Here is a 12,042-nt window from a genome sequence, read left to right as displayed (position 1 = left end):
CCTTTCTTTCTTTCTTTCTTTCTTTCTTTCTTTCTTTCTTTCTTTCTTTCTTTCTGTCTGTCTGTCTTTCTTTCTTTCTTTCTTTCTTTCTTTCTTTCTTTCTTTCTTTCTTTTCCTCCCTCCTTCCCTCTCTCCTTCCCTCCCTCCCTCCTTCCTTCTGTCTTTCCTTCCTTCCTTTTGTAAGACACAGCTTGGCATCAGCCTGAGAGGTGGGGCTGCGTGAGCCTGTGTGAGACTGTTTACACTCATTTCTGTATGGATAAACATTCAGAAACCACATGATATTCCCAAAGGAATCCTTCCTTAATACAGGAAGTGACAGCTTTGGGAAGGCAACACAATTAAGCTCTGGGTTTTCATTCTCAAAATCCCGGGATTGAATTTCTAGAAGAAATGAGCTGAGAGAGGTGCTTCATGGAGCTGCTTAGAATTTCAGCCAGCTTGGTTCTAAAGCTGGTTGAATGCAGAGCACCTGAGTTTGGCTTAACCTCCAGGTGCCTTTCCGAATCTAGAGCCTGCTGAAAACACAAACTCTAAATTCTGATGGACACATTGAAAAGAAGATGCCGAATACATGCCAGTTCTATTCACTGTAGCCACATCTTCGGCCATGACTGCCTGCCTCCTATTCCTTTTTGACTTTCCCTTGTGTGGTCTTTGTATTTAATGGACGACCAGGCCTGGTTTGTCAGACTATGTCTTCCTTCTGCGAATTAGCAATCAGAGGTTAGGGATAGAAGCCAGCAGAGTCTCTATTAACATTGGCGTGTCTTTTGCTGCAGCTTTATCAGGTAAGTTCTGTGCAGGGAAGAGAGGACAGGGAGACAAAGAAGAGGAGTCATTGACTTAGGAATCTGAGCATTTTGAATGGTCTTCATCTGCTGCAAAGGTCATAGATGGCCTATCATGGTTCTCTCTCTCAGTTCTTCTGCTCACTGCTCTGTGTAAATGATGGCTTTTCATCATGTCATCTCCTCTGTCTCCGAGACTGTTTCCCATTCTTCTTACCTTCCATAATCAGAATGTCACCATGAGGCTAGCACCAGTATTTCCAGCTCTGACTCTTGGCCTGAGCACCAGGATCACATTTACATATGGATTCTCAACAACTTCTTACACATACCCTGCTTGAGGGCAAGCCTGTTCTTTCACCTCCTACATTCCCTAACAGTCTGATTTGAAGGAAGCCACTCACCTTGGTGGAAATAGGCTAAGTGGAGAGTTACAGTGCCTTGTTACATTTTTCTTGTTCATTTCTCTATCTAGTCAAACTTTCTTGTCAGCCACCAGCCCCCAAATAATGACAGAGAGACTTATTATTAATTATAAAATCTTGGTCTTTGGCTGAAGTTTGTTCCTGACTAGCTCTTACAACTTACATTAGCCTATTTCTCTTAGTCTGCATTCTGTCACATGGCTTTTACCTCTCTCCCACTCTATACATCCGACTTGCTTCTCATCTCACTGGTGTCTTGATTCATCCTTAGTTCCTCCCTTTCCCCGGAAGTCCTGCCCATTCTTTTCTGCCTAGCTATTGGCCATTGAGCTCTTCATTAAATAAATCAGAAGGTGCCTTTCATGCATTGTGATCAAATAATCTGCAACATATCTAACAGAAATGTCCAATCTAATAAAAATCTCCTCTTTTTAGGAGACCAGGAGAAGGCCTTAGGATTTGCTGGGGGAGCACAGAGGGGCAGTCTCTATTGTCACGCTGGAACCCGTGGTCCACTGAGGTTCCCTATGCGACCTTCACTGAGCACCCTATGAAATACACCAGTGAGAAGTTCCTTGAGATTTGCAAGGTAGGTGGTACCTGGTCCCATACTAGATTTTTTGGTGAGGCTTTGTGCTTCTAGAACAAGTTCTGTCTTAAAAAACTGTTAAGACCTGAAGGTGAGTAGATAAATATTTAATGCCTCTTTAGACACTTATGTGATGAGTATAGCTATTTTATAGATGTCATAGATAATATTTATGTAACTATAATGTGCCCCTTCCCTCTTGCTATCATCTTTTAATGGAATATTGTAACAAATTACAGTATTTATGTTTGTGCTTGTTTTTATGCCTCCATTTCTCATACTTTCAAGCAGACATTTAGCTCTTTGGGGACAGGGATAGTCCTTTGTGCTATTCTCTCATCTCTTCTCGTAGCCCACAGAGGGACAGTTCTTTATTAATGTAAACAACCTTAAATAGTGAATACATCTTAAAACATTAAACCATTGTTGGCCTAAAAGCAACCACCCATCAAGAAAGCATTCAAGCTCAACACTTCAAATACTATATTTAATTCAAACAACTAATGTGATTTCCTATAACTTAAATTGGGTAATCTATTTATATATAAATGAAATACTAAAGTTCAGGGACACTTTACATAGAAAGTAAACCAGTGGGTGTTGAAAATTTGGTGAAAAATCAAACTATTGTCACAAAACCAAATACACACTTGAGTGTGTACACATAGACTGAGAATTGATTGTCTTTTCTGTCCTTTTTTTAGTGTTTACCTTGACATCTGTCTTTTACTTTAAAATATAGTGACTCATTTAGTATAAATTAAAAACTTGGCAGTTAGTGTCTGGAGTCCTGTTGATGGCACGTAAAAACTCTTACATTAATATACCCATACCTACGTATGCAAATAAATATGTGTGGTGTAAATAAATAACTGTAAATTGTTAAGTGCCCTTGAGGCAAGCTGTCTGTGATTAGAAGCTAGATGGGGTCTTAATTCCTCCTACTAAACAGATAAATTGACTTTGCCACCTTCTACTCCCAGGAAAAGTTGGCGATCCTCTTGGGATTCATGCATGTCTCCTCAGAGGTCATAATTTCATGGTCATCTCTGACTCCAGCTATTGCAGGCACTGAATTAGTTCAGGGATCATGTTGCTACACTTCATGTGATACCCGTTTCACAATCCCCCAACCAAGCCATCAACAGCAGCTCCTAGGCTGACGTTTTACCACCTAAAGCCAACAAAACAAAACAAAGTGAAAACCAAGACCAGCACCAAAACACTTCCACTAAGCCATTCAATAAGAACAGACTTGAGCATGAGTTGAGAGACAGAGTGGGAGTGTGTATTGAACTAAAGTGTCCATCTTCAGATGTGATACCAGCCACCTCCTGTTCAAAAGTCTTTACTAGAAAAAAACACACATGCCTCCATCATACTTTGTGTCCTCTTCAGCCCACACTCTCCCCAAACTCCTGTTTTTCATTGTTATTATTAGTTGCAATGGAAGACATTTATTAAGATATTTGTTAATCCAGACTTAAATATATAATAATGAATATTCTCATGGGAATTTCCTTTTTTAGAGGAAAACTTTTTAATCATTAAAATGATATATATTTTTGTGTTAATAGTTGAACTTCACCATTAGCCAATACAAATCCTTAACTGAGTTAGTTATTACACATGTCACTCCCTGGGACAAGCATTCTCTTGTTCCTTGTACCTACCGGATGCACTAGGTACTTATTTCTAATGGCCTTTACTGGAAGAAGTTTACAGTGAATGACTAAGGACTAAGTTCTGTGGGCAGAGAAATGCGATGGCTTGCTAGTACTTTGTTTTAGTCTTCTACATACAGATGCAATCAAATCATTTTTTTCAAAGAACATGCAAGGTGAAATATTGAAGGAAGTTTGAATCATTGCCTAAGTATTCATGAATGTAGTTGCTAGACTAGAGCAGTGTGTTTAGCTATAGAACTCCCAATGAGTACGTGTGTGTGTGTGTGTGTGTGTGTGTGTGTGTGTGTGTGTGTACATGCATGTGTGTGAAGCATATACATGCCTATAAAATATTATGAATATTATAATTGCTTGGTTTTTAATCAATCATATCACTTTATGGCCCCGTTGAATGTGTTTATTTTTTTTTCTTTGTTTCTTTTATGACTGTATAGAAGATTGACAGAATTTCTTATGGAGCAGAAAGGGAGGTTTCTTCAAGGGATGAGAATGACAATGATCAAAGGGGGCATTTCCTAAGGCACAATCTCAAGGGATGAGTTTAAATCATGGTTAGAGAGACTATTGCAAGATCATTTTTTCTTAAATTATTAGTCTAAGCTCTGTTTCTCTCTTTCTTTTCTTCTTTCTTTCTTTCTTTCTTTCTTTCTTTCTTTCTTTTTTCCTTCCTTCCTTTCTTTCTCATTTCCTTTCCTGGTACCAGCCTGGAACTTTGATCTGCTAAAACAAATTCTTATTCAAAGATCATCCCAAAGGAAACTCTCTAGAAAAGCAAATGGTCCATCTGGGATGTACTGTCTTTGACCTTGGTCCCCAAGTCTTAGCTTCTTGTTGTTGGTTTGTATGTTATAATTTTATATATCAGTAGGGCTATTCCAGGACTAAGTCTGATTAAGACTTTGCTATACTAACATGGAATAGGAGATTTGAATAGGGTCACTTAGGTGAATCTTGAATATGGCTTATTTGAATATTTTCATGGAATGATCTTTTTGGAGGGTTGAGATATTTTTTTCAATTCCTCTTATTAATAAAATAGAGGAAAATAGGAGAAATGCATAACTAAATCAAAGTCAGGAAGCAATTCAACTCGGTTTTGTAAACATTGTGGCACAGAGAGGAGAAACTATGAAGTTGATTACACAGTCGAAATGTTCAAATTACTTACAAGCTAATGAAACAACCTATTATTTTTTTTTTAAAAAAAACACTCAAACTCATTCCTTCCCACAATATTTCTCTTAGAAACTCTACATTCACTGAACATTTTCTGACATCCATAGAATCAAGTATAAATGTTGCTAAGGATACAAACATAATGAGATAATATTTGAGTCACATGCAAGGCAGTGTTTGACAGAAGCAACAAGTAAATATGCAAAGATTTAAAAATTGAAACTAACTGACTAAACAGAAGTTTGATTCCAGTGAAAAAGAGTGTAGGTCTGTAAAGATGTATATAATGTCCACGGAGAAACTGTAGTTTAGCTGGTGTATAGTCCATAGTTCCCAAATATGAATACACAATGACTTAGATAATAAATATAAGAGCCCAAGTAAGTTGGAGTAATAGTAGAGAGTAAGGAACTTTTGAATTACTCAGCAGGGAGTTTATAAAAACACATGACCAATATGATTCAGAAAATGACAGAAAAGTTAAGCTGAGGTTACTGGGTGAAAAGCTGGTGATTACATTAATTTGAATGGTGGTAACCATAAATGTGAGGAATTAGTTTAGCTTATGAGATATGATGCTTGAAACATCCATAGGATAGCTAGGCCATAAGAACTTTAGGTCAGAATTGCCATAGAGAAAGTTTAACTAGAGATAGACATTTCAGATCAGGTGACAGACACTGTACCAAGGCTGAGTTACCAGGACAGTTTAGAAAGGTACTTGAGAGAGAAGTATTAATACACACAGGTGTTCAAATTCAACTTTATATTATCTGTAAACATTACCTATGAATTTCGAGTTTGTATCATGTGTGTAAAAAAAAAATCTCGATGTCTCCTGTTACCCAGGTGTAGGTCACTTCCACTTCCTGCAAACACAGGGCTCTAATGGCTTCTTTCCAGAAATCCACCTTCCCTACCCACCTTGTAGTCTTTTAAGATCTGCACATGGACCATGTTCTGTACTACACACAATACACAACTGTGAAAATGTAAGATCCTAGATTATTTCACATTTAATCTACATGCATAGTACACAAAATAATCTCACGCATTATATTACTTTATCTTTATTGCTTATGGTATGAGTGATATTGTCATGTAAATCAACTAGCAAAACATCTAATATGGGAATAAATACCTTCTTTGTAAAAGTCAAGACACTTAAGCACAGTGATTATGTAAAGGAACCACACATTCACATCTTAACAGTTACTAATACTTACGGAACTGGATATAAAACTAAAGGATTTCTTTTGTGTATGCCTGTGATGCTCTGTCTCTGTCTCTGTCTCTGTCTCTGTCTCTGTCTCTCTCTCTCTCTCTCTGTTTGTGTGTGTGTGTGTGTGTGTGTGTGTGTGTGTGTGTGTAGTTTTCAGAACACAGAGTTGGAGTTGATAGGATAACAAAGTCAGAATGAGTGGAAACTTCATGTGTAGAAAAGAAACTTCTGCTCCATCCTGTTTTCTCTGTACACTTTCCACAGGGTCCTTATAAAGCAACTGGTAATTCAGAGAAAATGCACATGGATGCCGTGCATTTTGGCCAGCATTGTAACTTGCCAACATCTTCAGTGTTGGATGTGATTTGCTCTTCATCCCAGGGTGCCTTGCTCTCTACAGAGAAAGGTTGAAACCTGTGGCCCCAAGGCTAGGAAAACCTGCCAAGCTAAGGAATGTGGGCCTGCAGGCATGAAACCTGGTCTCTTTGCCCAGTATAAACAGGAAGCAAGTGATGGTTGTAATACAGAAAACTGAGACTCTAGGCGGGAGCTGCTGGCAGACAACACCTGAAGCAACCAGGGGCCCAGGCACTCAGCTGGTAAATAATGGCTGTAAAGTCAAGAATACTGCACCTCCTCCTCCTCCAGGAACACTACCATGCATGCTTCACCCGAACCAATGCACGGCCCCTGTGTAACTGGAGTTGTTAAAACTTGACCCTCTGTTTTTGAGACAGAAATAAAAGCGGGAGACAGGGGTGGGTGTATAAAAGCTTTTAGACAAAAGTATGTGGCTGGTGGCATTCATATCAGATGACACAGCGTTCCTGTCACATAGATTGAGTTCAGGTGCTTGAAATGCTCAAGAGCTAGCTTGGGGACGTGGCCTTTTGTCTGCCACTCCTTTAAGGAGCAGCTTGTCTCTGTAAGCATGCCTGCCCCCTTTGAGAGTGTTCCAGACATGGCTGGGAATGAAGTGTATCCAATGAAACACAGTGTGTTGAGTTTGAAATAGTGTCAATATTTTCTTTCCAGCACTTAGATTCTGAGACCACAGGGGATTCTCAAGAAATGACGCTTACAATGAGAGCTGAAGAAGTGTTCAGTAATCCAGTTTGACAAACTCTAACCTCTGAGAAGGCATTCTGTTAATCCAGATGGTCTTGGCAAATGGAAAGGTTGATATAATTGTGTTTTACCTTTTAGGAGACTGTGATTTCTTGATGATGATGGTGGTGGTGATGATAAAAGAGCTAATATTTATTGTCTGCAAGAAACAAACTACTTTATGGATTTTGCAATGATTCTGAATACCAGCCTTATCTTATTGCATGCCCTGGCCCCTACTGCTATATATGAGCACATAGCCATTCTCTCTTTCTCTCTCTCTCTCATTTTACCTATAAATTTGATATCAGTATACTCATTTTTAGGGAAAAATATGAAACTCAGGAAGGCTTAATAATTTACCCAAGGGTACACTGCTGGTGAGTACCTTGTTTGCAACTTAACATCTATCTAATCCCAGTACTTCAGGCTATGTATATTGTGAAGCTGTGTGTCCTGTAATTCAGTGAGTCTTTTTTAATGAGATAGGGTCTTGGTGCATAGCCAAGGCTGGCCTTGAGCTTTTCATGCTCCTGCCCTGTGTCTCCTGAGTTTTGGGACTGCAGAGATGTATCACCCCACATTTTAAAAGGAAGAGGCTTTGAATTGCTAAAGGATATTTATTTATGTCTCCTTTTGATTGTCCCAAAATTCTAGAACTAAGGCAAGATGAGACATTTTAAGCAAAGGAAACATAATGAAAAGCTACAAATTACAAAGCTGTATGTTCTTAGTGAGTAAGAATATGTGGAATTTAAACTCTCTCTCTCTCTCTCTCTCTCTCTCTCTCTGTGTGTGTGTGTGTGTGTGTGTGTGTGTGTGTGTGTGTGTGTGTGTGTTGTCACAGGGGGAGGCTGGAAGAGGATAGGATGTGAACAGACATTAGAATGAGTAGAGACTTTTGTGTAGTAGAAATTCTACAGGTGCCTGAGGAATAGGAGTTACAAAATATGTTGTACACTTAAGCTGCAAAAAATATTCTCCCCCATAGTAAAACTACATTTGACTACCAAATAGTAAAAGCCTTGTGACAGCTTACTTTGTAAAGGTCACACTTGCAACTCTGGCTAGAAAACTTGTTAATATATTTAAATGGAGATATCAGTGAAATGCATCAGAAGAAAAGATTATTATTATTATTTTAAATTATTTATTTTTATTTTATGTATACGAGTGTTTTGCCCACATGTCTCTGCATACCATGATGCTGTTGGAGGCCAGAAGATAGTGTCAGATTCTCTGCAACTGAAGTTACAGATGGTTGTGAGCCACCTTGTGGGTGCTAGGAACTCAGCCCAGGTCCTCTGCAAGAGCAGCAAGTGCTTCTAACTGTTGAGACATCATCACTCCAGTCCCAAACGAAAAGAACATTTTTCATTGGCTATATGGGGAGGTATTATGCAAGTGGGAGTCTTGAACTTGGTTTTGAAAGTTGAGAGGAAAATGGGAACCACAAAACTTTTTGGATTGAATTATGAACTGTGCAAGTTAGGTAGAAGTTCAATGGTTTTCATTAATACATCTCTTTTTTTTAAAGTAAAGTCTGACTCTAAACTAATTGTAATGAAAGGAATGAAAATATCCCATGGGTTTGAGTGAAGGGATTGGGGCAGATTACCTGCTTGGCTTGCATTTTCTTTTTCTCCAGCCCAAAGTTACCTATTAAACCAACATTATTAATACTAGCACCTACTCACTTTTCACAAGAGTGATTTGTCACTGAATGATAAGTACTTATCCTTATAGCTACATGAAAGTGTAGTTTTCACCTCTCATCAAAGTAGCTTCCTTTTGGAATGGATGGAGACTTTAACAGAGACTCACAACTGCCTAAAAAGGAAAGATGCCAACCCCAGTTCATATATCTGCAACACAACCCACACACCTAGGGTTTAGTGAACATTGAGGAAAAGGAGTAGAAAGTCTGTAAGAGCCAGCTGACCAGGATGCCTGGTTCTAGCTAGTGTCTTTTAGATATGATGGAAAATATGTATGCATGAGTTTTCAACAATATGGCTTTCTTAACAAGACCTGCATAATGATATCACTGACATGGATGGGGAGAAATTCCAAATGCCCCACCCCTTGAAGAGCTACAAGTGGTCAATGGCTGTAGAGAAAGAGACAGAGACTCAGTTTCCTTCAGGGACAATCTCCCACATAGGTTGTCTAATACCAAACGGTCAGCCTTGTATATGTATACATACACACAGTGCTAAGTGGACTCAATAAATAGCTTACATATATATGTACATATATGTACATGTGTATGTAACAATAGTAATTAAAGAAGAGGTCATGGATTATGGAGGAAAGAGGAAGCATGAGAGGAGTTTGAGGACTATGAGGGACAGGAATGATGTAGACACAATATTTGTATATTTAGTTCTCAAAAAAAGAAAAAGAAAACCAGTAACAGAAGTTCCATGTTGCCACTCAAAGAACATGGTTTGAAATTATGAGATTTGGTATTTTCTATCTGTATCTTTGTAGTAATGAGAGGCATGGATATTTTCTGAGGATTTCCATGAGACAGGAAGGAGGTTGAGCTGGAAGCCATAGCACCCATCTCTTGGACTTTTCTAACTTGCTGAACCTCAGGTCTACCCATGGAAATCTTGCTAGTCTTTCAAGATTGCCTGAGGATCTCGTTTGCCATCATTCTTCACAGGCATTTTTGTCTCTCTTCCTGACTGTGACAATGGACTTTTCCTTACTACAAAAAGTGTATTTTGTCGACTACGTCATAGTCAGTTGTCTTTGAGGGAAGCAGTTGTTCATTTTTGACCTTTTGCACTCAGCAGTGTCCAACAAGTATCTCATTTATAGTAGACTATAGACAAATATTGGTTAAGTTGATTCCTGAATGTTGTACAAGTTATGAATAATGAAAAACAAATACGGCAGATAATTTTACTATGTGTATTCTTTCTTGCCTGAGTACTATTAAAGGTTAAACAAAAGCAATTCCAGCATTTCTGAGGAGTCATTCATGTTTAAGAAGTAAGAGTTCCTGCCCCCAGCAAGGTGGTCTACCTCTTTGGGAGTGACTGGGTTAGGATGTTCAGGAGCTTCCTGGAGTCACTAACTTTATGCTTCTCTTTTTTGTTCTTCAGTTGTCTGGGTTCACATCGAAGCTTATTCCAGCTATCAAGAGTGCTCACAAGAATTCTGCTGGATCTGGAAGAGGAGAGGAACTGATGGTGCTAACCCAGCCTATTCTGATTGAGACCTACACTGGGCTCATGTCATTCATTGGAAACCGAAACAAACTTGGCTATTCCCTGGCTCGGGGGAGTGTTGGCTTTTGAGACTCTTTGTTACAAAGTCCATTATCTGTAGATAACTGATGTGTTTAAATTCACTGCTTTTTTTGGATTGCAATAGTTACTTTCAAATAATACTTAAAAGAATGATTTATTAGTGTTTTAAGATGTCTAAAATCTTGGTTAGACTGGTAGACATTTGAGGAATTATATGAGAGAAATCAAATTTCTGTAAAATCTTCTGATGAAATGCCATCTAATGAGCTCTTAATTTAAAATCTTCGGACAGAATCCATGTTGCAACTTAAATTTAAATTTGCTAAAACTTAAACTTTTGCCTTTCTGTTCCTCACATCCACAGGCACTTTCAACATTTTAGTTTTCATGCCCCGAACCCTGTTTTACTCTCATTAAGCTCCCAGAGCTCCGTTATTATAGCTGCCATTGATAAGGGCACTTTAGTCCCTCGTCCCATCTCTGATATTTATCCCAAGATGCAGGATCTGCCTTATGTCTTCCAGTTATCCCAATATCAGTCCTTCCAATGCTCCCTTGCATTAAGCATTTTCCAAATCCAGACTTCTCTGTGCTATTTTTTATAATCCATCCCTGAAATCTACCAGTTTCAATAGTTTGAATTCTAAGCCAAATGCATCCCATTATAGTAATACATGGCTATGAGGCATAGCATTGTATCCAAGCTTAAAATACATTCTCCTAAGTGTAGAGGTATAATTCATTAGCATAGAGCTTGTCCAAATAGCACAAAGTCTTGAATTTGATTCTTAGCATTGAAAAGAAAAAAATCAAAAATCACCCACAGCTTCCGTCTCAATTCCATCTTTCCCTGATGTGTTGGGCCACGCCTTCAGTTGTTAACATGGTCTTTTAATTAGGATCCCTACTCTAAGGCTTTTCAATTACTCATTCACCTCACTGTCAGTTTCTAGAACACAATTTGTTCATAGCACTCTACAGTTGGTCAATACTGGCCAATAGCTCATTCTATTTTTTTTCAGGTACCTTTTAACAACATATCCTCTTCTAGTGAAATCTTTTGTGAGTGTCTGTATAGGGCACAGCAAAGGTAAGAGTCCCATGGTTACAGTGGGGATGGGACTGGCTTTCTGTTTCATTAGACTCACGATCTCACAGGGTTTTGGGGGCATGATTTCCTAACACTCTTTATTCATTTCATCCCCATCTCTTTTTCCTAGTATTTCTTCTTGTGTTCTCCTGACTTAGCTCTGACTTTGAACAACCCAGAACAGTATTTCATTTCTTTTGTTTTCTCCCTCTTTAGAATTTTAAATCTTACATTTATTTAGCTTAGAAGCTCTGACTGCTGGTCACTGGCAACATTATTACAGAATGTTTTTTGCCTTTTCTGAGACCCAAAGTTGAGACACTTGCCTTGATTGTAAGGTTGAAAGTCACAGCTATTTTACCTCTTGGCTCCTCCTCTTTTACTCTTCTTCTTCCTCTTCTTCTTCCTCTTCCTCTTCTCCTTCTCCTTCTCCTTCTCCTTCTCCTTCTCCTTCTCCTTCTCCTTCTCCTTCTCCTTCTCCTTCTCCTTCTCCTTCTTCTTCTTCTTCTTCTTCTTCTTCTTCTTCTTCTTCTTCTTCTTCTTTTAATTTATTTTTTTAGAAAGCTTTCTTCCTCAGATACAAAGAGTCGGGAACAGGCAGTTATCAAATTAGTACACACATTCAAAACCAGAACTTGAATAGCCTTTATTTCATTTTGTTTACTTCCATTACTATTTTGTTCCTTCCTTC

At 38.5% G+C, this 12,042-nt stretch overlaps 1 protein-coding gene across 1 annotated transcript in view; it reads left to right on the top strand.

Moving 5' to 3' along the window:
- The window catches only part of Tprg1 (tumor protein p63 regulated 1), a 101,751-nt gene extending 90,671 nt beyond the window's left edge, over positions 1–11,080 (top strand). Inside the window, exons 4-5 of the mRNA XM_035444676.1 lie at positions 1,652–1,805; positions 10,115–11,080. Coding sequence (XP_035300567.1) covers positions 1,652–1,805; positions 10,115–10,309 — 349 coding nt within the window. The 3' untranslated portion in view covers positions 10,310–11,080. The remainder of the gene's footprint in view (positions 1–1,651; positions 1,806–10,114) is intronic.
- The last annotated feature ends 962 nt before the right edge of the window (positions 11,081–12,042 follow it).

The sequence above is a fragment of the Cricetulus griseus genome, chromosome 4 (genome assembly GCF_003668045.3).
Source record: "Cricetulus griseus strain 17A/GY chromosome 4, alternate assembly CriGri-PICRH-1.0, whole genome shotgun sequence".
Classification (NCBI taxonomy): domain Eukaryota; kingdom Metazoa; phylum Chordata; class Mammalia; order Rodentia; family Cricetidae; genus Cricetulus; species Cricetulus griseus.
Note: the sequence above shows the minus strand (reverse complement) of the source record. Positions and strands in the feature narration are given on the sequence as shown.